The sequence below is a fragment of the Salvia miltiorrhiza genome, chromosome 8, assembly GCF_028751815.1.
Source record: "Salvia miltiorrhiza cultivar Shanhuang (shh) chromosome 8, IMPLAD_Smil_shh, whole genome shotgun sequence".
In the NCBI taxonomy this organism is placed as follows: domain Eukaryota; kingdom Viridiplantae; phylum Streptophyta; class Magnoliopsida; order Lamiales; family Lamiaceae; genus Salvia; species Salvia miltiorrhiza.
In genome coordinates, this window is record NC_080394.1 from 25,613,493 (window position 1) to 25,638,012 (window position 24,520).

The window sequence follows — 24,520 nt, forward strand, 5'->3', positions numbered from 1 at the left end:
ATTATGATTAAAACAAGAAATTAAAAAAAAAATTAAAACTAAAAATTGAGCGATAACTATGAAATTAAAAGGCAATACAAAAATTACACAAACTAAATTAAAAATATATATTTATATATGTATATAAATATCATAATATTTATAGAGAAAGAAAAGTTATATAATTTATAATTCATTTTTATTATTTTAAGTTAAAATAATTAATCGTAATAGAAATAAATTAAATTCAAATGTGTAAAAATTCAAAAATTACAAACTAATAAAAATATATAATAAGACAAATTAAGAATATAATTTACAATAATCAAAATATGAAATCAAAAGTATTTTATAGTGTATATAACTATAGCAATATGGGTGTGTCTATTAATAGAGAATAAAAATAAATAAAAAATAGTATTTTTTTTAATATAATGAATAATAGATTTGACATTTATTAGAATATACAAATAAAAATTTATTGCATAAATCATTGGTCAAGGACATGAGACCACAAGGTTGCCTTTGGGTCTCTAGCAGCCCACGGTCGGTTCCTCTAAATAATTTTTACTTTATATTTTTGCTAAACTAATGAGGTGGCTGGCGACCTTGTTGACGAAAGGTGGTTGTTTAGTAGTCTTACACAATTACAAAAACCAATTGAATTATAAACTCAGTCTCCATCCAAATCCATGTCTTCTTCTCAGATTCTGCGCAATATTTCTTCAAAATCATACCCACAAAAGCCATGAAAATCGTCGTCTCCCTTCTCTTCTTCAACATGACTGCTCTCCTTAGCTTATTCAACCACGCATTTGCAGACGCTTTGTGCAGAGAGAGCGACAGAAGCGCCCTCTCGACGTTCAAGAACGATCTAGAAGACTCCAGCGGCCGCCTCTCTTCATGGCGCGGCGCCAACTGCTGCAATTGGGAAGGAGTAATCTGCGACAACGCCACCGGCCGAGTTCGCCAGCTCCGCCTCCGCAACCCACACGACAATCCCTGCGCTCACCGGAGCTACAGCGCAGCCGAGTTCGAAGCTTATCACAATCACAAATTGGGGGGGAAATTGAATCCATCTCTCCTCAATTTGGAGTTCCTAAATCACTTGGATCTCAGCTGCAACGATTTCCAAGGCGCGCGCGTCCCAGATTTCATCTCCTTCATGAGAAATCTACAGTACATCGATCTCTCCAGCTGCGGGTTCCACGGCGTGATCCCTCAGCAAATTGCGAATCTCTCGGGCCTCCGATATCTGAATCTCGGAGATCCGTACCCAATTTTTCTCGAGAGTACGCTTAGGGTTAGCAATTTGCAGTGGCTTTGGCACCTTTCTTCATTGGAGCACTTGGATTTGACAGGAGTCGATGTGAGCAAGGCGATTGATTGGCTGCGAGCAGTCGAAAATCTGCCTTCTTTGCTCGAGCTTCGTCTCTCGAATTGCGGCTTACAGGCTATGATTTCGAGCAATGTCGCAAATCTCACACATCTTCGTGTTCTTGATCTTTCCTGGAACAATTTCAACTCATCGCTGCCTCGCTGGATTTACAGCCTCGCCAATTTGGAGCACTTGGATTTGAGTCACTGTGGATTCTACCACCAGCTCCCTACCGGCTTGCAGAACATGACGAAGCTTGAATACCTCAACTTGTCCTCGAATGATTTCAGCTCCGATTTCCCGACATGGATAAGTAGATTAAGCCATCTCAAGGTTTTGGCAATTGCAGACAATCTCATTGAAGGCGAACTCTCTGATACTATAATGGATAATTTGACATCTTTGGTGAATCTCGATTTGTCTCAGAACCGAATTGAAGGAATGCTGCCAAAATCTCTCAGCAATCTCTGTAATCTCGAAGAGATGTATCTGTACACAAACAGATTCTCTGGGTATTTACCGGATTTCTCCGGCTGCATTTCACAGAATCTGCGATTCTTGTACTTGGGTTTCAACAATCTTTCAGGTCCATTGCCGAGTAATCTCAAGCAATTAGTTAAACTGAGAGAGCTAGACCTCACAGGCAATAAGCTCACCGGACCTCTGCCTTTGAGCCTCCAAGAACTGCAGGAGCTCGAATACCTGGTTATATCGGACAATTTTTTCCAAGGAATCGTCTCCGAATCACACTTCAGAAACCTTTCAAGATTGAAGATATTTCGCGCAAATGGCAACAGTTTCAGCTTCGAGCCGAGCAGAGACTGGATCCCGCCGTTGCAACTGGAAGGCTTGACGTTGAGATCATGGCGGCTGGGGCCTGAGTTTCCGCCATGGATCAAACACTTGAAGCATTTGCAGTATCTGAGCTTGGCGAGTACAGGAATCGAGGATGCCATTCCTTCTTGGTTTTGGACGTTAACATCGCAGATGAAGTATCTAAACCTCTCTAACAACATGATCAGAGGCCAAATCCCGAGTTTATTAGATTTCGGTGTAAGCAGAAATGTGGCTATTGATATGAAGAAGAATCTCATCACTGGTCCATTGCCTCGTGTTTCCTCAAATGTGACCATTCTCGACTTGTCGTTCAATCGTATTTCAGGTTCCATGAATAGCTTCCTCTGTGAACATAAAATGAGGCATAGCATGAGGCTGGAAATCCTGGACCTCGCCTACAATTTCTTGTCCGGAGGGATTCCAGACTGCTGGGGAAACTGGTCGTATCTGAGCGTGCTGAGGCTGCAGGCGAACAATCTCACCGGCGAGATCCCGAGCTCGATGGGGCTCCTGACGCGGCTGCAATCCTTGCACCTGCGCAGGAACAAAGACATCTCGGGAGAATTACCGCCTTCGTTGCAGAACTGCACCGGTCTCATGGTGTTGGATCTCGGCCGCAATCATCTCTCGGGGCGTATACCTATCTGGATTGATCGCCTCTCGGAGCTGGTCGTGTTCAACCTCCGTCTCAACGAGTTCTGGGGCGAGATTCCGGTGGAGATCTGCCGCCTCAGCCGTGTCCAGGCGCTGGACCTGGCGGGTAACAATCTGTCGGGGCGGATACCGTCGTGCTTGGACGGTTTCGAAACCATGGCGGGGAGGCAGAGGCCGAGCGATCGCATGTACTACTCTGCGGAGGACACGTTTGGCGGCGTTCCCGACAGTCAGTTCCTTGTTGTGAAGGGGAGATTCGGATTGTACAGCAACATTCTGCATTGGGTGATGACGTTGGATCTCTCCGACAACAGCTTAACAGGGCCGATTCCTGCTGCAGTAACGTCGCTTTCGGAGCTGCAGACGTTGAACCTATCAAGAAATTGTTTGAGTGGAAGGATCCCTCAAGATATTGGCAGCATGAGGTTGCTGGAATCACTTGACCTATCTAAGAACTGGCTGTCGGGGAAGATTCCTGAGAGCATTTCGGAGCTCTCGTTTCTGAGCAATCTGAACCTGTCGTGTAACAGCTTGAGTGGGAGAATCCCGTCGGGAACTCAGCTCCGAGGTTTCGATGCGTCGAGCTTCAGTGGCAACGAGCTCTGTGGAGCTCCGCTGTCGGAGAGGTGCGAGGGGAGTGAGGGTGGTGAGGATGAAGAGGAAGAGGAAGAGGAGAGGGAGGCGTCGATATTTGAAGGGGAGGGGTTCGGATTGGTTGTAAGCATAGCAGTAGGAGCCGTGGTTGGTTTTTGGACAGTTATAGTGTCTTTGCTGGTGAATGTGTCGTGGAGAAATGCCTATTTTGGGTTAATGACAAGGATTGGGAATTACGTTTATTATGTGTGGGTGAAATGCTTACTTCGGTGATTCCACATCGTTGCTTACGTCAGTTGAATGTGTAGATTTTGTTTACTTGTGTTCATTGGCTTAATAGAACAAATGTAATTAAATTTAGGCTAATGTTTTTTGGAGCGATCTACTTGATATATACTCTCTACATCCCAATAAAATTAAAATGGAACACGCAAATTAAAAAAATATAGATAAAGTAAAAAAAGAAAAATATAGAGATAATAATGAAAAAGTAAAAAAAAAAAGAAGAGATAAAAGTAAATGATGAGAAAAATAGAGAGTAAATAAAGAAATTGTTTCCTTTTTGGGATCAGGACATTATAAATGGAACGTCCAAAAAGAAAATTACGACGTTATTATTAAGACGGAGGAGATATGATTTAGGGTCAAAATGATATTTACTAATTTAAAAGCTAATTCTTCAACGAGACAAAGTGTCCGAGGAGCTGAAATTATGCAAGTTTATGGGAGAGATGCAAGCTGGAAAATATGAAGATTTGATGACATTGTATGAAGTGAAATGTGCAGATGTAGAAGAAATGAAGATTGTGATGAAGGAGCAAGAGCTTGAAATTAGTAATCTGAAGTGGAAACTTAGGATTACCAAATTGTTGTTAGTCTTAATTTTTGGTGTTTTGGCAATGAATCACTTTCTGTGAGGTTTCATGTAAGATATGCAGTTTTAATGAATCAATTATTTTTGAATGCAATGGTTATTTTCGAATGAAATGCTACTTTTCTTACAAATTCACCATCAAACATGAATCAACAATATAACATATGTTAACTGTAAACCAACAAACCAAATACCCAAAACAGCCATTCGTACTTTTGATTAACATCATAAACACACTAATAACATATGATATGTTCAATGTAGCAGACTTCAAAGTGGCCAAGAAGTTCAAGTACATGTTTCTTCATTACAAAAGGAGTTACAAAAAGAAGACTTAGATGTCATTCATTGTTGTTGATCATTTGGTGCTTGTGCAGTTCTGCTCCTAGTTTGCACAACCCTCACGTCCCTTGAACTTGATGATGTATTGATGTACTGATTTCTTGTTGCCTCACTTATGTAAAGACCAAGCCCAGACCTTGTCGTGTTCCTCTCTCTGAAAAATACATCACTTCTTTCAACCCTTGCACTGCCTCTCCCTGATCTTCCACCCCCTCTGCCACTGCCTCTGCTGAATCTTCCCCTTGTCCCTCCCCTGGTAGATGAAGAGCTTGGCATGTCCTCCGCCCTTGTTTTAGAAGGCCTTCCAACTTTGTTCTACAATTTTACAAGAAATGTCTATGAGTAATTCATATATGAATTATAAATGTTGAAAGCAACAACTTGTTACCTTGGGAGGAGGTGGAATTTCTAGAGTAAGATTTTGGCAATTTCTTTTGTTGTGGCCTGCATTTCCACACCTTCTGCAGGTCATGACCATCCATCCTCTGGACAGTTGATGCGGATTTATGCCTTCCCTTTCAGTAGCTGACCTCAACCTCTTCTTTTTGGGCCTACCAGGCATCCTTCTTGCCTCTGGAGGTTTCACCTTGAAGCCTTCAACCACTGGCCACATGCTTTCACCTTTGCATGGCTCTAAGCCAACTTCATATGCCTTCAAATATGTGGCCACATGGTAGTATTCATGTACAACTTCGATTGGATCCCTCCCCATGTAATGCAGTGCACTCATGGCATGAATGCATGGTATACCCATTAGGTCCCACTCTCTACATGTGCAAGTGGTCTTGTCTCCATCTGGCCGTGATCACAATTAGGATCATATACAATCCTATTGGTGTTTATCCTAGAGTTTTCAACCTCATCTTCTGGATCAGTTTCATCACTGTTAGGATCATTATCACTAGCTTCATATTCACTGTCAGGCTCATTATCTATCACTGGCTCGTTTAACTGTTGCATCAACCTCTGCATTTCCTCTGCATTTGTTTCCCTATTCATTCTCCTAGCATTCAAGTATTCAGGATCATCATTGTCTAGGTCTTGATCACTTAGCCCATCCTCACTATCTTCATCCTCCACTTTACCCTCTTCAAGCCCCTGTCTCTCCTCTTCTGCCCTATGTCTCTCATTTTCTGCCCTTTGCCTACCCTCTTCTGCCTTATGTCTCTCCTTTTCTACCCTCTGCCTACCCTCTTCTGCCCTCATTCTCTCCTCTTTTTCCACTCCCTCATTCTCAATATACTCTTGTTCAACAGAATCCAATATGTCATCTAAGCTATCAACATCACTAACCATCCCTTCATCTTCATTGTGGACTGGATTTTCTAATTGTGTTAATTCCCCATCCCCAACCTGGGTTGGCTCAATTTCAGGCTCTATCATCACTGATTGTATTAAACTACCCTCAACAAAGTCATTGTTTACTTGCTCATTTCTTTCTCTTGGATCAGTAAACACTGCATTGTGTGTTACATCAATGTTCCCTATGTTATTTTGCAATCTACTAGAGCCACTATCAATGCCCCCTTCCACATACACACTAACCACAGATATCCCCTCATTCAAAAGATTCAACATTTGCTTAACTTCACTATCCCCTACAATCTTAACAAAAGTATTTGTTCTAGGATACCTAAAAAACAGGTTAGTCCATGACCCATATCCTACATACTTTACAGCACGACAAAGTTTGCATAATCAAAGGTACTAGGTACCAAGTCGAAAAGCCCCAAGTAAAAACCCTTAGCATAAACTGGAAACCCCCCATAATCCTCAAAGTGACCTCCATGATGTATAAATAATGCAAATGTATCACTGCAAATAAAATAGACATGCGAATTTCATGAACACTTGTTCCAGTTCAACTACAAAGAAAGCGCAAACAAAATAGACTTACGGGTTCACTACTTCATCGTCAGCCATGCTTGAAGCTATCGCCGACCGAAGCTATGGAGAAATCAACTGCTCGCGTGCGTCTGATGGTGTTCTTCAAAGAACCCTAGACGGGAATATTGAGAAGAGATTTGGGGAAATTCGAATAATCAGGGCTTAATTCGAAATATGAGTGTTAATGGATGGCGAAACGACGTCGTTTCTTTTAATTAGAAATGGCGTCGTTTCTTTTTTTCATTCCGGCTTCCAACTGTGTAAAATCCGGCGCCACGCTGTCATTTCCCGGTGAAACGCCATTTAAAATTTGGGGAAAACCGACTACGGGTGCTAAATCAGACAAAAAAAAAGGTTAGGTAATTAGTCGCAAGACCTTCGAAAATGGGAGCAAAAACCAATTTCGAGTAAACGTTAGGAATTTACAGGCAATTACCCCTAAAAAATACCACCTTCTATAAAACATACTTTCTCAATCCACGAAAAGTATGACACTGTTTTTAGAACATGACTCAATATTTTTTTTTCTTTATCTTTTATCCTTATAAATTCCTCTTATTTACAAAAATAAAAAATCACTCTTAATTCGATTTCAACAACTTATTTCATACAATGGTGGGACCTTTTCTCCACTATATAAAAATCACCACTAATTTTATTAAAACTTGTGTCTACCTAAACAGAAATAATTTTGTTGCACGAAGGGAGTATTTATTTAGAATTTTTTACCCTTATGCTAAGTGTTAGTGCATTTTTCGACCACTGATGCACGACTTGCAATGGTCAAGTATGTAAGTATTGGTGCATTTTTTAAAGATGTTCGAACATTAATGGTTGACTGCTCGACTTACAGTGGTCGAGCATGTCGAGCATTAGTGCATTTACCATTAATGCTCGACTCGTAGTGGTTGAACATTAATTTATTTTCCACAAAATGCACTAATGCTCGATATACTCGAATCACTGTGGTAGAAAATATCAAGAATTAATGCATTTATGACTAATGTTCGACTTTCAACCTAAAAAAAAAATGACTAATGTTCGACTTGCATTGATCGAGTCTGTCAAGCAAAATTCGAGAATTAAGTAATGATAACTTTGACCTTTCAAACTCAAAATGGTAGTTTTTATAATGGGTATTTTTTATTTTTTGTTTTAAGAATGGGTAAAAACTATCATTAACCCTATGATTTAGGGGCACGGTGATAAACATTTATTCTGAAAAATAAAGCCTAAAAAATACTCACCTTTTACAATTATACCCATTTATGACTTTTTTTTTACCTATTCGCTTATTTTTTTTAATACGCTGCAAGTGTACGGGTGCAATTGAGTATATAGGCAAGTAAGGTCGTATTTCCACAGAGATCGATTTCTAACTATTACTACCCTAAAAGCAGTAATAAAAGCAGTAATAAAATCACAAAAGCATGGAGGGAGAAAAACTATGAAGAATAAATATCTAAATGCAATGGTTTCAACAGATTCAGGAAATCAGACAAAGTCAATTCAATAACCAATGACAAGTTTTTCCTAAGACAATCTCAAAATTAGTTTATACACACTCTCGTGGTATACAAACCGTTGATTACATGCAATGCTACCGTCCTCGGATCACTGTTAAACATGCAACTCCAAATAGTCCTTAAGATTAATGTCATCATACTTATCTTAAGTTCTCTCACTAACATTGACAAGTATGTTTATGTCCTTATTTCAGGTAATAATTATCATATCCCGTATCAAATTAAAACCTAAGATTATGCAAAATTGGTGATCAAACAATTAAGCAATCAACAGGCACAAGAACATAAAAAGGATAAATAAATATTGATTAATTGAATAAAATAGAGTCAGAAAATTATCATCTATTTACTCCCAAAAACCTGGGACAAAAGATTACTAACTATACATAGACATATGAACTAGCAATAGAAAATCAGGAATAAAGAAATCATTCAACAATAAAACCCAAAAAATTGTGATGAATCTTCAATTCTTGTGTCTCTTCAAGTTTTCCAAGTGTAAATATAAGCCAAGTCTCTTCAATATGTTTTTGGGGAATATTTATATGTCATAGATCTCAAAATATAGGTCAAAACTGTGTAGGATCGAAAAATAGTTGAAAAACTTAAAAAATGAGCAAAATCGAGCAAACACACGGTCCGAGACGCGGCTTCGCGACCAGCCCGCGTTCGTCGCCGAATTATTCGCGATCAGTCCCGTGGCCGTGGCCGACCATGGGGTCTTGACAGCTTTGCGCAACGATTTCGTTTTGGTTCGTTCTGCCTTGTTTGATGTCCGATTTTCGATCTGTTGGCACTCTCTAATCCGTATCGAAATAAACTTCAACTTAAATTGAATCATTTTGCCAAATTAAGCTTCCATATTCTTAAAAATTCGCTCAAACAACAAGGAAGTAACAAGTTCTCGACAATAAATCAATATATGATCAAATAAATCATCAAACACACAAAATCCTCATAACTAAACATCAAATATGACACACCAATGGAAAAATGCATGTTTATCATTACCCTTAAGCCGATCTTTAGTGCATTCTCTAAGAATACTCGACCACTAATTTTTGATTGCTCGACTCGCAATGGTCGAGCATGTCGAGCATTAACTAGGGTTAATTGCCTATAAATACACGAACTATACTCAAATTTTGGTTTTTGACCAAATCTATTTTTTTGGTCAAAAAATACATAAACTTTAATATTTTTGGAATTTGACCGGAGCCGAAAGTTCGTCGGCTAATAAATTGATTGTTTGAATTCTGATGAGCAATCCGAAGGTACCGTTGGAAAGCTCTTAATGTTATCTTTCTAATGATACTTATATTGTTGATTTTTGATAATCGAAAGTGGTTAAAAAAAAGGCATGAAAGTCGAGGTCACAAAACTCTATATTTTTTCCTTTTTTTCGACCACTTCCGGTTACCAAAACCCAACAATATAAGTATCATTAGAAAGATAACGTCAATAGCTTTCCAACTATACCTTAAGATTGGCCATTAGAATTCAGACAATCAACTTATTGGTCAACGAATTTTTGGGGTCATGTTAAATTCCAAAAAATTAAAAGTTTTATGTATTTTTTTGACCAAAAAAATAGATTTGGTTAAAAACCAAAATTTGAGTATAGTTTGTGTATTTATAGGCAATAAACTCTATTAACTAACTCACAGAGGTTGAGCATGTCGAGCATTAATATATTTACCACAAGTACATTATTATTGGATGTGACTTATTTTCTGTTAAAGTAAGGATTGCCTTTTTGTGGACACGATGAGTAAACTAGTTCATCAAATCGAGGTAACTTTCTTGAGCTGCTTCAGTGGTGTAGTGATCATAATGATCTTGTTTTCAAAGTTTTGGGTTCAAATGCTCGTGCTAATAATCAAATGACTTCCCCACAAATTCAAAAAGATTTAGCATGTGTTTGTGCTTTATAAGTTACACTTGCTATAATTAATGACATTAAGGATAAAGTATTTACCATGTTGGTTGATAAGGCTCAGGACGTTACATTAAAATAGCAAGTGAGATTAATTTTAAGATATGTGAATGATGAAGGATATGTGGTTGAAACATTTATTACAATGGTGCATGTTGTTGACAGTTTTCATATTCTCTGAAACATGTTATTAGTGATTTATTTGTGAAAAATGGTTTATCACTATCAAAATTGAGGGGTCAAGGGTATGATGGAGCTTCAAACACGAGAAGAGAGTTCAATGGGTTGAAAGTCTTAATATTGAAAGAAAATCTTTATGCCATATATATTCATTGTTTTTCACATCAACTACAGTTAATTATTGTTGATGTTGCTAAGAGTATCATGGCTACGAAGGACTTTTTTAGCTATGTTTCCATGATAGTGAATATGACTGGAGCATCTTGATAAACACTCATTTTGTATTGTTTTTATTGGTCTATTATTGCTTGAAGTGTTAGAATTATACTTGATTGTGTATCTTTTGTTATGAGTTTCATATTTTTTTGAGATATTATGATTGGCTGTAGTTTTGACTATTTTGGTGCAAATTTGAGTGTTATGAAGATACAATATCTTTAATGAAGGTCTAAATAAAGAGTTTTGAGGCTCAAGAATCGAGAAAACAAACATGAAAAGATGAAAAATAGATAAACAAGATGAGCTCGACGACCATCATGAAGGTTGCCAAAGATGAGGTTTTGGAAAGGAGAAGTCCAGTGACCGCCGTTAAGGTCGTGGTATCTCTGGAAGATTTCGAGGAGCTCAACAACTTGTGCGGCGGTTGCCGAGGTAAAGAAGATTTTTATGCTCGAGCTCGGCAACCTGTGGAGGTGGCCACTGAGGAGTCATTCTTTTTTCCTATTTCCAAGTTTCTTAGCTGTGTTTTCTAACCAATAAATAAAAGAGTAGTGTTATTTGGACAAAATTTATTCGATTTAAAAAAAAGGTTAAATATTTTAAAAAAATAAATTGATTTAAAAATTTTGGTTCAAATTTAAAAAGATTTTAGTTAATTTTATTGTATTCTCCATATTATAATTTTATTATTTTTTTGTAGTTTTTGTACTTTGAAAATAATACTGTAAAAATTAACCGTCTCTAAAAAAAATACTGTAAAAATTAAAAATATTATAAAAAAATTACAAAAAACTAAAATATTGAAAAAAATAATAAAATTAACTAATTTTTTTATATTTTAAACCAAAAATTTTAAACATAATTATTTTATAAAGTATTTAATCAAATTTTATGCGGACATAATTTATTTTGTCGAAAAAGCATAATCAATTCATCATTGTACATAAAATCGACCCAATATCAGAAATGGCCCGAGAATCCATGACGCCATTTGTAGTACAGTTGCATAAATTTATAATGAAATTAATGCACAAAAGAATTTAATAATTCCACATTTCCGCACGCAAATCAAAAACCAGAAAAAGCCGCAGGCCTAGATGCTGAAACCGCCCTATCCTGCACCAAAATGCGCACCTCCAAGCCGCCGCAGCAGCCCCCGCCGCCGCCCGATGCAGCGGAGCGCCGGCTGCGGGAGGCGGAGCAGCGCCTGAAGGAGGCCATCGAGGAGCTGCAGCGCCGCCAGCGGGGCCCGCCCGGTGACCTCCAGCCCCCATGCGATCACGCTGACGAGTCTTGCGTCGCGAATGCCGTCGGCAACCTGTGCCAGAGCTTCCTGCTCTCCTACGGGATTCGCGTCGGCATAGGGATCCTCCTCCGCGCCTTCAAGCTCGCTCGTCTCAAGTCCTATTCCTCTCTCCTTGATATCAAGGTTTTTGCGATACCGCCCTTACTCTAATTGCTTGAGAATGAAATTGCGATCATGATGAAATCTTTTACTTTATACCTATGTGAATGAATGATGCGGGAGGTGGCAATGATATTGGCAGCTGAATCAAATTATTTTATTTAGTTAAATTACGTTTATTAGGTAGTTTTTGGGAATTGTTGCGATCGGTATTCAATTCTATTAATTCATCGATGAATTTGTGAAGATTTTGAAGTCCATTGCTGGAACTTCTGCAGCTCTGTATTAATTAAAAAGATTCAGTAGAAATACAGGTTATGTCGGGAAGATGAAAAAAGGTCAAATGTGCTTCGTAAAAATTGATGAGAATTTCGAAAAGCATATGGATAGAATATATCAAGGAGAAATGCTTATGATGAGGATTACCACTCTTTGGGTCTTTTGATGGATGAAGATTTATGTTTAAGTAGTGATTGGTTACTTTATCAAATTCTCACACCTATTTTCCTGCTCTAATCCATTGGATGTCTATCTTGCTGAGCCTCTTTATAGCTTGAAAAAAATTTAGTCCTATAAGTTCTAACATTTTCTTTCTAAATTTTCAAAGTTTGAACTGCCCTTCCCTTCGATTTCAATATTCAGTACTTAACTTCTTGTTGTCGTGTCTTGATTTTATTTTATTTTGATAAATTACATAAGTAAATAAAGAAAATTTAATGACCGCGCGACAAAGAACTCGAACCCAGGACCTCAGGTTTCAGGTCTTGTTGTCGTGTCTTGATTTCTTTGGTTATGGTGTTCTAGTTAGAACACTACGCAGTTCATATTCAATACTATCTATCCAACATGTTTGCATGCCGTGCTGAAGGATTAATTTCTTCAATCTGTTTTGTAATTCATACTTGTAAGCTAAAGATATGTTAGAGATATATAATACCCATGAAATACTAGTGGCTTTTCAGTGTTGCCACTCCAGTCTCTTTTCCTGGTCTTAGAAAGATGGAAGTCGGGCTTTTGATGTTTACTTTATTGTCATAAAAAATGCATTAGCATATTATGTCATTTTATTAGGCTATAGCGGGTTCAGCTGAGTTTGTCTTTGTATGATCTATCTCTTCACTCTTATGTTTTTATTATTCATTTACAGTCTATAGTTTGTAATAGTCTGGTCAAACACTGTCGAATGGTCCAAGTTGGATTGCTCATGTTTCTAATGGATAAAGCCTTCCAATGTGGATTGGATATTTTCTGTGGTCTCGTAAAGTACCATTAGCTGGTATAGACCTCCATTCAGAACGAGGACAGGGCTCTTGGAGCTGGATTTGATATACAGCAACAATATCTATTAATTTGTATCTCTGCTGTCTTGGATCAGGCACTACTTCTCCATTCTTCCAATTCCTCCCCCCACTTGTTCCAACTTTGACATTTCGAGCTCCTAACAAATTTTCTTTACACTGACTTATCATCTTTTTCTTTCTCATACAATTGTGTTTATTCCTTTACCAAGTTAGGTATTTATTTTCCACTTACGAAAATTCTAAAAGAAGCATGAGTTAAAAGAAATAGTGAAACATTTTTATCAATTCTTACAATTTTAGATAATGATCACACATGTGCGCACCCTCTTAAGAAATGCTACACAACTTCTAAGTAATATGTTAAGAACAACAGCTAATAGTCTTGTTATTGATGCACAACCCCTGGATCCTTTTCATTTTTGGTGTGTATGTATGATTGATGGACCATGATTAATAGAATATGAGCTGGAAGAGTTTATTTATCTTTTTTTGAACCATGTATATTATTGCAGCAACTCGTATCAGAGAAAGACCTTATAGTGAGAGAAGAAGCATGTCGAATTGGCTTGCTTTTTGGGGGATTCACTGGCTCATACCATGCTTTGAGGTGTTTGCTCAGAAAGATGAGAAAGAAAGAGACACCAGTAAATGCGTGAGTTAACAAAAAATGTCATTTAGTTTTTTGTTTTTTAATATTTCATACTCTCTCCGTCCACCAAAAATTTGCCACAATTTCCTTTTTGATCCTACCACAAAAAATATGCCACTTCCATTTATAGTAGTAGGGTCCACAAAACTCCACTCACATTTAAAGTGGGACCCTTACTCCATTAACGACTTCACTCACATTTTATTAAAACCCTTGCTGTCCACAATGTGGCAAATTTTTTGTGGACGGAGGGAGTACTAATTAGTTTTGCTAGTCATGTCTGTACTTGTACTTATTGACTTAATTTTAAGTATTAGTGTGTTATGTCATTATTGAGATTGATTTTTCATTGCATGAATTATCCAATTCCATTTAGATGACTTTGTTAAAGGTGATGATGGAACAGAATTTTAGCAGGTGCAGTCTCTGGTTTGTCTATTCTAGCATTAGATGATTCCAGTAGAAGGCGCACACTTGCTTTATATCTTTTGGCTAGGCTTGCTCAGGTACCATAACCCTGTATCTCATTTCGAAGTTTTTGCTTACTGTATGAGGTCCTATTACTGTTTTTTTCCATCAACTCTAATGTATTTAATTATTCAAACAGTGTGCCTATAACTCGGCTAAATCTAAAAACAAATTCCACTTATGGGGAAGTCATTGGAACCATGGAGACACTCTACTCTTTGCAATAGCTTGTGCCCAGGTAATTTACAGACAGGAAGTCTGACATACTGCTTCTTTGTGTATGCATTTAGCACTACATAATTCTTAGATGTAGTCTTTGGTACAGTTGATGATTAACTACAAGAGCCCTGCTATCTTATTCTTAAGACATGGAACTTGTAGTCCAGGATTCATACAGGGTTACTCTGATGTTCGCTATTAGCTACTTTTTTAATATAGTATTTCCTCCAAGTTGCACCTTCTGTTCTGATAAAAATTTTGATTCCTTGTATTCTAATTAGAAAAACTTCTCAGGTTATGTATTCCTTTGTTATGCGCCCTGAGAGCTTGCCAAAATCATATCAAGATTTCATTCAGAAAACGGGACCTGTTGCTGCTCCAGTCTACAAGGCTGTAAGGGAGTGCTGTAGAGGCTCTCCAGTAGATGTTGCTTCACTAGCTGCTTACCTGTCTGGCAGGACATCCAGTGATGTGAAGTTGGATAAATTTCCTGAACTTATTCCTTGTTCCGTCATTCATCCTGATACAAAATCATGCTTAGTTCACAATGCAAATGCTGCGAAGGCTACTTTCAGGAAAACATTTCCCTTGTATTTCTCTTTGACATTTGTACCATTTGTTGTTCTGCGCCTGCAAAAGGTACTTTTATAAGTTATTGGATGATTTTGCTTCTGCAACTCTATATGTTACATTGTTTTAATAAATTAAGCTTTACTGAAGTGGAACAACATGAATAAAAACTTGAGCTAAAAGCAAAGGAATTATGAGATCCAGCAAGAATACACAGAACATTTTTTTGCTTCAGCAAATATTTTTGGAGGTCACGTTGTCAGAAATTTTAGATTGGTTAATCTATTTTTATTTAATTTTCATTCTGCAGTTTATGGATGCTCCAGTTCGTACCTGTAGGAATGCTGTTACAAATGCTGTTCGTTCAACTTCATTCTTGTCCGCTTTTGTTGGAATCTTTCAGGTGGTTTTCCTGCTTGCTACACTTGTATGCATTTACGTCCATTCGTAATTGTACTGATTTAATCTCCCTGAAACCAAAAAAGGGTGTAATATGTTTGCACAGAAAAGTGGCATTGAAGGACCACAAGCTAGTTTATTGGCTTGCAGGAGGACTATCTGCTCTCTCTGTATTATTGGAGAAGAAAGCTAGACGTGGGGAACTAGCCTTGTATGTTCTTCCAAGAGCTGGAGAATCGTTGTGGTACATTTTGGTGAATCGCCGTTTGCTTCCAGATATCAAGAACGCTGAGGTACATTTTATGGTCCTTCTGTGTTAAGTATGACGTACCCTGGTGCACCATTACTAGTTCTTACCTTAATCTTTTTGCATGAATTTTTGTTGCCTAGTAACTACTAGTGATTATATTCTGGTTACTGGAAATGCTCTGTTGGTAGTTAGTACACATGCATTTGAGTTTGAAGGCAGATATGTAAAAGTGTTGTCAAAATGGCTTGACTGGTTGCCTAGGCTTACCAGGTGCTGCACTGCAGAGGTTCTACTTGAATTTGTATTCAGTTTGTAGGGTTTCAGGAGAAATGATGACTTGTCACAGATATTATGCGCGGAGCCCATCCATTTATCTTACAAAATTAAGTTAAGAATTTTGCCTAGACTAGATTTACCATCATGTATTTTCTTTAGCAATGCTATCTGTCTGTCCTTGGATTAAAAAGAAAGAAGTTTATTCAAAAGAAAATGTTTTCAAGATGGTGCACCTGGCTTCAGTCTGGTGCATGCTTTTCTGCACCTTGCACCTCAGGTGATATGAAGGCCTCTGTGCCTTTTTAATGCGTCTTATGCCTCCATGTTTGTCGTTTTTGGTTTGACCAAATTACCCTTTCATCTACAACACAAAAGGGCCGTTTGGCAAAGAGAGAGAGATTGAGATGGGAGTGAGGTGGTGGGTCTTTGCCTACCGGTATATTGACAGCCTTCGCCAGGATTCGAGAACTCTGTGCATGTGTGTGTGCGCGTCTGTGTGTGTGTGTGTTTGACTGTGCGTGATTCAGTATGTGTGCGTAGTTTGTGTTTGTGTGTGCGTCTGTGTGTGAGTGTGTGATTCAAAATGGGAGTAGCGTGTGTTTGTATGCGTGTCTGTGAGAGACGAGAGAGAGAGAGAGAGTTACAGAGAGGGAGAGGGTAAGAATGAGGAATAACATTGTGGATAAGGTTCTAGTTGTAATTTGCTCACTTAATCTATACTTTAATCTAGGTACTGAACAACTAATTTATGGCATCTACATATCATATCTTGACTACCAAACACAAAGATACAATACCAATCATCTCTTATCTACGATACATATCTTGACTATCTTGTCATATCCTAACATGCCCTATCAAACAAGCCCCTAGTCTCGCTTAAACATTGTCAAATGTCTATAGCGCACTTCGAAGTCCAAAGTCAAGAGTGTTGTTTCAAATATACTTAATTCTGTATCTCAACTTTGCAGGTGGCTTTGTTCTGCGCGTGTATGGGTGGAATTATGTATTACCTGGAGCAAGAACCAGATACGATGGCTCCTTTCCTGAGGGGCTTGATTCGTCGTTTCCTTGCCAGCAGAATTAGCAATCCTGGGCCTCCAGCAGGCAGAAGCGCATCTTACTCGTATCTACAGACTCTGGATGCCATGAAAAAACCAGATGTGCTTGACAACCGAGAGAATGGAACTACATCTTCTGAAAAGTACAATCTCGAATCAATTCCTGGACTCTGAGCATCTTTTTTCCGTTGCTGAGGAGGAGATAGCTATTCGTTGCCGGTATTCAACCTCGGATTCATCTAATTCAGATTTGTTTTTGGGGCAGCTGGGTTCTGTCCAACCCAAGAAGATGGTTAGTTATTTTGGTCTTACACCTGAGAAAAATGATTAGTTTGGTTGGTATACTTGATTTGTTGAGTTGAATGTTCACGAGATTGTTATTCCTATAGTGAAATATGGAAGGGAAATTCAGGATGGGTATGTGCTTATGTAAATAACTGTAACTCGTGTATCTTGTTATGTTTAAATTTATAATTAGAGTATATTACAGAAATGTCATGAATTTTTCAAATAAAAGAAAATTTCATAAATGTATTCTGAGCTAGCTATAAATTTGACGCTAGGTTTTCAGCAGTATGTTTTATCTTACATCTGATCTGATAGATATCTTTATTTAATCAGTTTATAGATCATGATCTGAATCACACATCGTGTTCATGTAGACACACGAGAAACACGATACGTGACAAAACTTTAAAGTAAAAAAAACACGAATGAGTATTATTGTTAATGTAGAAAGAGATCGAATTTTAAAAAATGTCGAGGGTATTCTTAAATTCACGCGGATGCTAGATTTATGCACTTTTTTGTTCAGTTTATGTATTTTTGTATATAACATTATGCACTTTTGTGTTCAAACAACTTTATGTAAGGCATATTTTGATTTTTTAGATGATATTTGAAACATGACATCCTAACTGTCTTTGTACAAAAACATACATGAGATTTTCATCATATGACTATTTGTTCAACTCTTTCAAAATCATTGAATTGTTTTCCACGCTCAAGAATCCTTGACCTTTTTTCTTTTTGTTATGAAGAATAATTAGGGCTACTATTTGATGTTCCAATTCAACACTTTCAATTTTTTTTATTATTTTAAAAAGATAATATTATTCTCCTTACCAAACCAAGCGTATACAAACCCAATCATAATCCCATGATTAAAAAAAAATCTTGATCAACTTTCTTAAAAAATGTGGTTATACTACGATTTCATGATAAAATCCTGTAAAAATATAAAGAGGTCACTTCAAGATAACTTATAAAAAAATTAATTTATGTATGGATATATACTTTTGTATTCAACATTATGTACTTTTATGTTCACTCTCAAATAACTTATAATCATTCTTAAATTTATATATGCACTTTTTTTTTTCTTTTTTTCTTTTTATCATTATGCACTTTTATGTTTATCATGCACTTTTGAAGCTGAGCTTATGGCGGTTATCACGGCAATTGCTATTGCCCATGATCGTGGATGGCACCGCCTTTGGTTAGAATCGGATTCGAGCTACATTGTGGAGCTTCTCCAATGCCGATCTATGGAGGTTCCTTGGAGATTTTTAGCTTACTGGAAAGACACCATAGCTCGGCTTCGGGGTTTTGAGCTCAGAGTATCTCACATTTACCGGGAGGGAAATGCAGCGGCGGACTTTATGGCGCATCCCTCTCCGAATCTCATACCTTTTCGCTCTCCGGTTGATGTCGGGAATGGAAGCAATCGGTTGCTCGCAGGGATCCAAGCGTATCCCCTCTATCAAGTCCACACTTAGTGTTCGTGTCGAGTGAGAAGTTTTTCGCTAGCAAAACTAATCACTCTTGTGTTTAGGAGAAATCAGAAAACTCAGCAGAAAAAGACTGAGCGGCGAGAGCAGAGAGAGTGAAAATAAAACGCAGAAGACGATTGAATTTAAGGAAACTCGTTCCCCAAATTAACACTGCAGATTAATTCCCTTAATTATGGAAATTATGGAAATTAAAATCCTTCTGCGGTTACGTCTAGTGAACAGACGTCTTTTTATTTTCTTCTTCTCCAATCCGGAGAATATCCGGATATCTTATATCCGGATACAGTTATATATATCCATATATATATAAATCTGATTTTATTAGATTTAAAATTAATCTAATTAACTTTATCTCTAATTAAATTAATCCTATTAATTTAATATAGAATCAGACTTGTTAATCCGATTATATTCAATAAAACTAATTTAATTGAATATCTAAATTAACTCATTAATTTAGAACAAGTCTCAATTTAATTAATCAAATTAATTAATTGGATTTAACTATTAAATCGATTCAATCTGACACGTTCTACTAAATTGTGTGTGACCCTCTTAGGTTCACAACTAGCACTAGTAACAGGCTTGTAACACTTTACAACTTAATTAATTTATCTGATAAATTAATTCACTTGAAATTAACTATTTAATTTCAAGAACCTATAAACCATGGGAACATCTAGCAAGTAGCATGGTCATCTAGCACTATGTGAAATAGCGAGTAAACCTATTTTGATTATGAATCGTCATACACGTACAATCCTTCTATCATCTAATTTCCCAATTGGATATTGAGTATGGAATTAAATCGAAAACTCAAGATAATCCAATAATCATATTTTCAATTGAATTCAATAACTCTTTAATGAATCACAATTCATTATGCCCTGGCCAAGGTCTTCAAGTTATGAACAATGAAAACTATAGGAAATTCTCTTGTCTCACAAGTAATAGATTCTTTATTGACCACTCATTAATCTCCATATAAGTTCATATTTCATCCAACATAAAATCTTTAGTGATTGACTAGCAATCAGAAAATATATCAAAATGAAATAGAACTAATACAAGATTACTATGGTGTCTCAAGTCAAAGGACTAATCGTATACTATCATAATATAGTAATTCTTATTTCGATAAAACAAATTCCATATAAGAATTTCTATCGGGTCAGTTCGGTGTACTTGTTCTCCAACAAGCACCCACATATATACACTTACGTCAACTACGTTAATGTTGATGAAACGCAACATTCTCATCTTATGAGTATGTATCATATGTGCGAGCTATTTCCAACAATTCAATATCCTTTTCTTGAATAGTTATTTCACTCGGAACTATTTTAAGACCAAAGCTTTAAAGACATATTTCATAATCACCATCATATGCGTGATCATATCTTATAACTCTTTATGGTCTAAGGACTTCATCTAAATCGCATAAGTTATTAAAAACAAATACATTAGATAAATAAATGCCTTTATTAATATAAATTCCAATGAGATTGAATTTACATATAAATAAAATGACCAATCTAATTGGTGCGCCGGGTGTAACTCTTTCAATCTCCCACTCGCCCTAGCACCAATCACCCGCGTATCTTAGACCCATCTTCACAAGATGTCCTTCGAATACCTTTTGTGACAACGGTTTAGTAAGTGGATCTGCTACATTTTCTGCTGAAGCAACTCGCTCCACAACGACATCACCTCTACCAATGATTTCTCGAATCAAGTGGTATCTTCGCATAATGTGTTTGGATCTTTGATGAGATCTTGGTTCTTTAGCTTGCGCAATAGCTCCATTGTTATCACAGTATATAGGTACTGGATCAACAACTGAAGGAACGACACCCAACTCTTGAATGAAATTCCTTATCCAAACAGCTTCTTTTGCAGCATCTGATGCAGCAATATATTCAGCTTCTGTGGTGGAATCAGCAACTGTTTCTTGTTTAGAACTTTTCCAACATATTGCTCCACCATTTAAAGTGAATATAAACCCTGACATAGACTTGGAGTCATCTTTATCAGACTGAAAACTAGAGTCGGTGAAACCCTCTAGTTTCAGTTCCCCACCTCCATAGATCAAAAATAAATCCTTAGTTCTTCTCAAGTACTTAAGGATTGATTTTACGACCTTCCAGTGCTCTTCGCCTGGATTAGACTGATATCTACTCGTGACACTCAGAGCATGTGCGACATCAGGTCTTGTACATAGCATAGCGTACATAATACTCCCTATTGCAGAAGCATAAGGCACACGTGTCATTTTTTCTCTCCCTTCAGGTGTCTGAGGAGACATAGCTTTAGTGAGAGAAACACCATGACTCATTGGCAAGAATCCACGTTTGGATTCTTCCATGCTAAACCTTTTTAACATTTTGTCTATGTACATGGACTGAGATAATCCAATCATCCTTCTCGATCTATCTCTATAGATCTTGATTCCAAGGATGAAAGATGCCTCTCCCAAGTCTTTCATGGAGAATTGGTTTGACAACCAAATCTTTGTTGATTGCATTATTCCTATATCATTCCCAATGATAAGGATGTCATCAACATAGAGCACAACAAACACCACCGCTCTCCGGTTGGTGGACGCAGGGTATAGATGGTCTTAATGAGGTGGTGGCGCTGGACATGGCCACCCATAGTCGCACTCGCCGCATCTAGCTCGCGGCTGCCCTCGGCTTCTTCTTTGCGGTCGGGTCTTTGGTGTGCAGCTGGGCTGTTTTTCGAGCTTTTGGGGCGTTGCTGACCTGTGTTGCATTGCGAGCCTCTTGTTTTGCATGGCGGGGGTTTTCTCGGACTTTTGGTCGAGCACTTGGTGTGCTGTTGGTTTGTTGCCTTTTCTCGTTTATCTGTTGGTGCAGCTGGTCCGGTGGAGCGTTTGGTGGTTGATTTGGGATGTCTCTCGGTTTTTTTACAGTCTTCGGGTGAGCTCGGGGTTGGGTCTTGAGAGGTCGGATCCCTTTGGCGTCTCCGTGTCCGAGGTGTTTTTGGACGGCGTTGAGTGGTGTTTTGCTTTTCTCCGTTGGGTTTGTTCCCTGCGGTTTGTTTGCTTTGGGTGTTTCTTTGTTTTCGTTCGGGTTGTGTGGGCCGGGGACTCTTAGAGGCGATGGTTAGGCCGGAGTTTCTGAAGAGTCCTCTTCCGCCTTCCTCCCGTTTTTTCTTCCTTCTTCGTCGTTTCTAGACGAGTACTCTTTATCCACTTTAAGATTTTTCCCTTCGAGTTTTTCTTAAAGTAGTTTTAACGAGGTTCGGTTCTTAATTTGCTTTCTATGCTTTCAAGGGTTTAGGCTTGACATTAATTTATTTTCATATGTGATGGCTGATAAGTGGAAAGCCAAAACACTTCGTTCGAACACACCTAAATACATTAGGGGTTCATACATTAACAAATGCATTTAGGTGTGTCAAATGACTCAAATTAATGTTAAACCATACTATTTTAATTCAATGGAAAATAGTTTAGAATTTAATGTGATAATTTCCTTAATTTGAATTATATAGTTCACTAAGTTTTTCATAACATTAATTTATTTTAACACTAGATTTGAATAATATTTCTCACTAATTTTTCCTAAAACATGAATTTATTTGACTAATAATTCAAATATAGTGTCATGTAATTGGACACCTACGAGCATCCTATTAGAATTATAGTGATTTCATCAACTAAAAATGTTAGTGAAGATATTTTTGGTACAATGTCGATATATAGTTTGGGTATTTGATTGATAATTTAATTTTAATGAAAGTTCAGAATATTTTTGGGACAAGACAAATAATTTAGAGTGGATTTTGAAAATAGCCTATTTGTTTTAGTAAACTTAAAAATTACCCACTAAGATAAAAACTTAAAAAAAAAAACTCATACTTGCCATTTTACTCCTTTAAACACCACCCTTTAAAAAGTTCGCGCATTTCACAACCCAGTAGAATTCATAACCAGAATTTTTTTATTGTGAATTGACAACCAGAATTTATTTTGGTTGTGAATTCAAGTAGTTGTGAATTTGAGTTTTAAAGTTTGAATTCACAACTAAAAACATTAGATATGAATTTACAATTAAAAATATTGTTAGTCGTGAATTCAAGTTTAAAACTTGAATTCACAACTACGAATATTGTTAGTCGTGAATTCAAGCTTTAAAACTCAAATTCACGACTACTTGAATTCACAACTAGCAATAGAGTTGGTTGTTAATTCGAGATTTAAAACTCGAATTCACAACTAACACTAGCAATCAGTCGTGAATTCATCAAATTGGTTGTAAATTCGAGAATTCACAACCAAAATAACTAGTTGTGAATTCGAGCTTTAAAACTCGAATTCACAACCAACACTAACGATTCGGTTGTGAATTCATCGAGCTAGTTGTGAATTTTAGTTTTAATTGTGAATTCATAGATCTGGTCGTGAATTCAAAAATATTAAGTTGTGAATTTATAAATCTGGTTGTAAATTCAAGAAGATTAAGTTGTGAATTCAAGAAGATTTGGTTGTGAATTCAAGAACATTAAATTATGAATTCATAGTAGGGGTGATAATCGGTTCGGTTCGGTTATGACCGAATCGATTTTTCGATTAATCGGAACCGATTAGTGAAGAAAACAATAACCGAAAACCGAACCAAATTTGGGTTCGGTTAACCGAATTAACCGGTTAACCAAGACAGAATTCAAGTAGAACCAAATTTTCAAAAAAAATCGACTTCAAATAGACAGTAATAGAATGAAATCAAGAAGAGCCTAACCCACTTGGTAGATTACTGATTATATTTATATAAAGAAAAGCAAGTTTTCAAAAATCAAAAACAAAAAAACTTGGTCCTGATCCGCACAAATTTCAAATTTTTGACAAGCAAACAAAAATTCAAGGAACTCACTTCAATAAATTCACTTTAAATTCTCCATCATTTTCCATTCCAATACAGAGGGTCATAACGAAAGAAACCCATAAACTAATTCAACTCCAAATGCACAACAGAACTCAAGAAAAATACAAACATATACTAATACAATCTACGCCCAAAATTCTGGGAAAAAATCAAATAGAATTGGAGTGGTCGAGAGAAGAAGAATAAGAGAGTGGAGAGAGATGAGAGCTGACCAACGAGGCACAAGATGTTGAGAAGGCCGTGGTGGGAGCGTTAGTCTTGGCTGAATCTGTTGTGTGGTGGACTGGCGAGATTGGTGGTGGGGAGACTCTGCAGGATATCAAGCGTCGGCGCGCGGTGAGGGCGACGAAGGCAGAGAGTTCACCGACGAAGACTCCAGACGATGAAAACTCAATCGGAGGTGGAGGCACAGCGGCAGCGGTGAACTCAGGAGAGTGTGGCGGACCGTGGGAGGGGAGGCGCCGATGGGAGGGGAGTCGGGAGTTAAAAAAAAAAATCGGCTTGGGGTGGGGTGGGGTGGGAGAGGGGAGTGTGATAGACATGCGGTGTGGGCATTTTTTAAATTTTAATCTTAGCGGCAGTTTAGTCATTTAACACAAAAAAGTGAGTAATTTTTTATATTTTTATTTGAGTTGTAAATTTTAAGTTTACTAAAAAAAAATGACCACTTTCATATATTGACTCGATAATTTATGGTTTAATTTAGTAAGTGTCCTATTTTTTTTTAAATTATTCATGCATTTTTGTATGCAATATTATGTAATTTTGTATTTTACATCCTGCATTTTTGTGTTCAATATTATGCATCTTAAAAAT

General features: G+C 37.3%; 3 protein-coding genes across 3 annotated transcripts; 2 read left to right on the top strand and 1 right to left on the bottom strand.

Moving 5' to 3' along the window:
• Nucleotides 1-727: 727 nt before the first annotated feature.
• On the top strand, nt 728-3,715 carry LOC130998240 (receptor-like protein EIX2). The gene has a single exon (XM_057923672.1). It carries the CDS (start codon nt 728-730, stop codon nt 3,713-3,715), a length of 2,988 nt encoding a protein of 995 aa, XP_057779655.1.
• Nucleotides 3,716-11,328: 7,613 nt separating this feature from the next.
• On the top strand, nt 11,329-17,497 carry LOC130997263 (uncharacterized). The gene is made up of 8 exons (XM_057922528.1): nt 11,329-11,835; nt 13,625-13,764; nt 14,168-14,267; nt 14,369-14,467; nt 14,743-15,087; nt 15,329-15,421; nt 15,504-15,710; nt 16,915-17,497. Exons 1-8 carry the CDS (start codon nt 11,533-11,535, stop codon nt 17,176-17,178), a joined length of 1,551 nt encoding a protein of 516 aa, XP_057778511.1. The 5' UTR covers nt 11,329-11,532; the 3' UTR covers nt 17,179-17,497.
• Nucleotides 17,498-19,677: 2,180 nt separating this feature from the next.
• Nucleotides 19,678-21,121, bottom strand: LOC130997264 (secreted RxLR effector protein 161-like). The gene has a single exon (XM_057922529.1). The coding sequence runs from the start codon at nt 21,100-21,102 to the stop codon at nt 20,377-20,379; it is 726 nt and encodes a 241-aa protein (XP_057778512.1). The 5' UTR covers nt 21,103-21,121; the 3' UTR covers nt 19,678-20,376.
• Between the last annotated feature and the right edge of the window lie 3,399 nt (nt 21,122-24,520).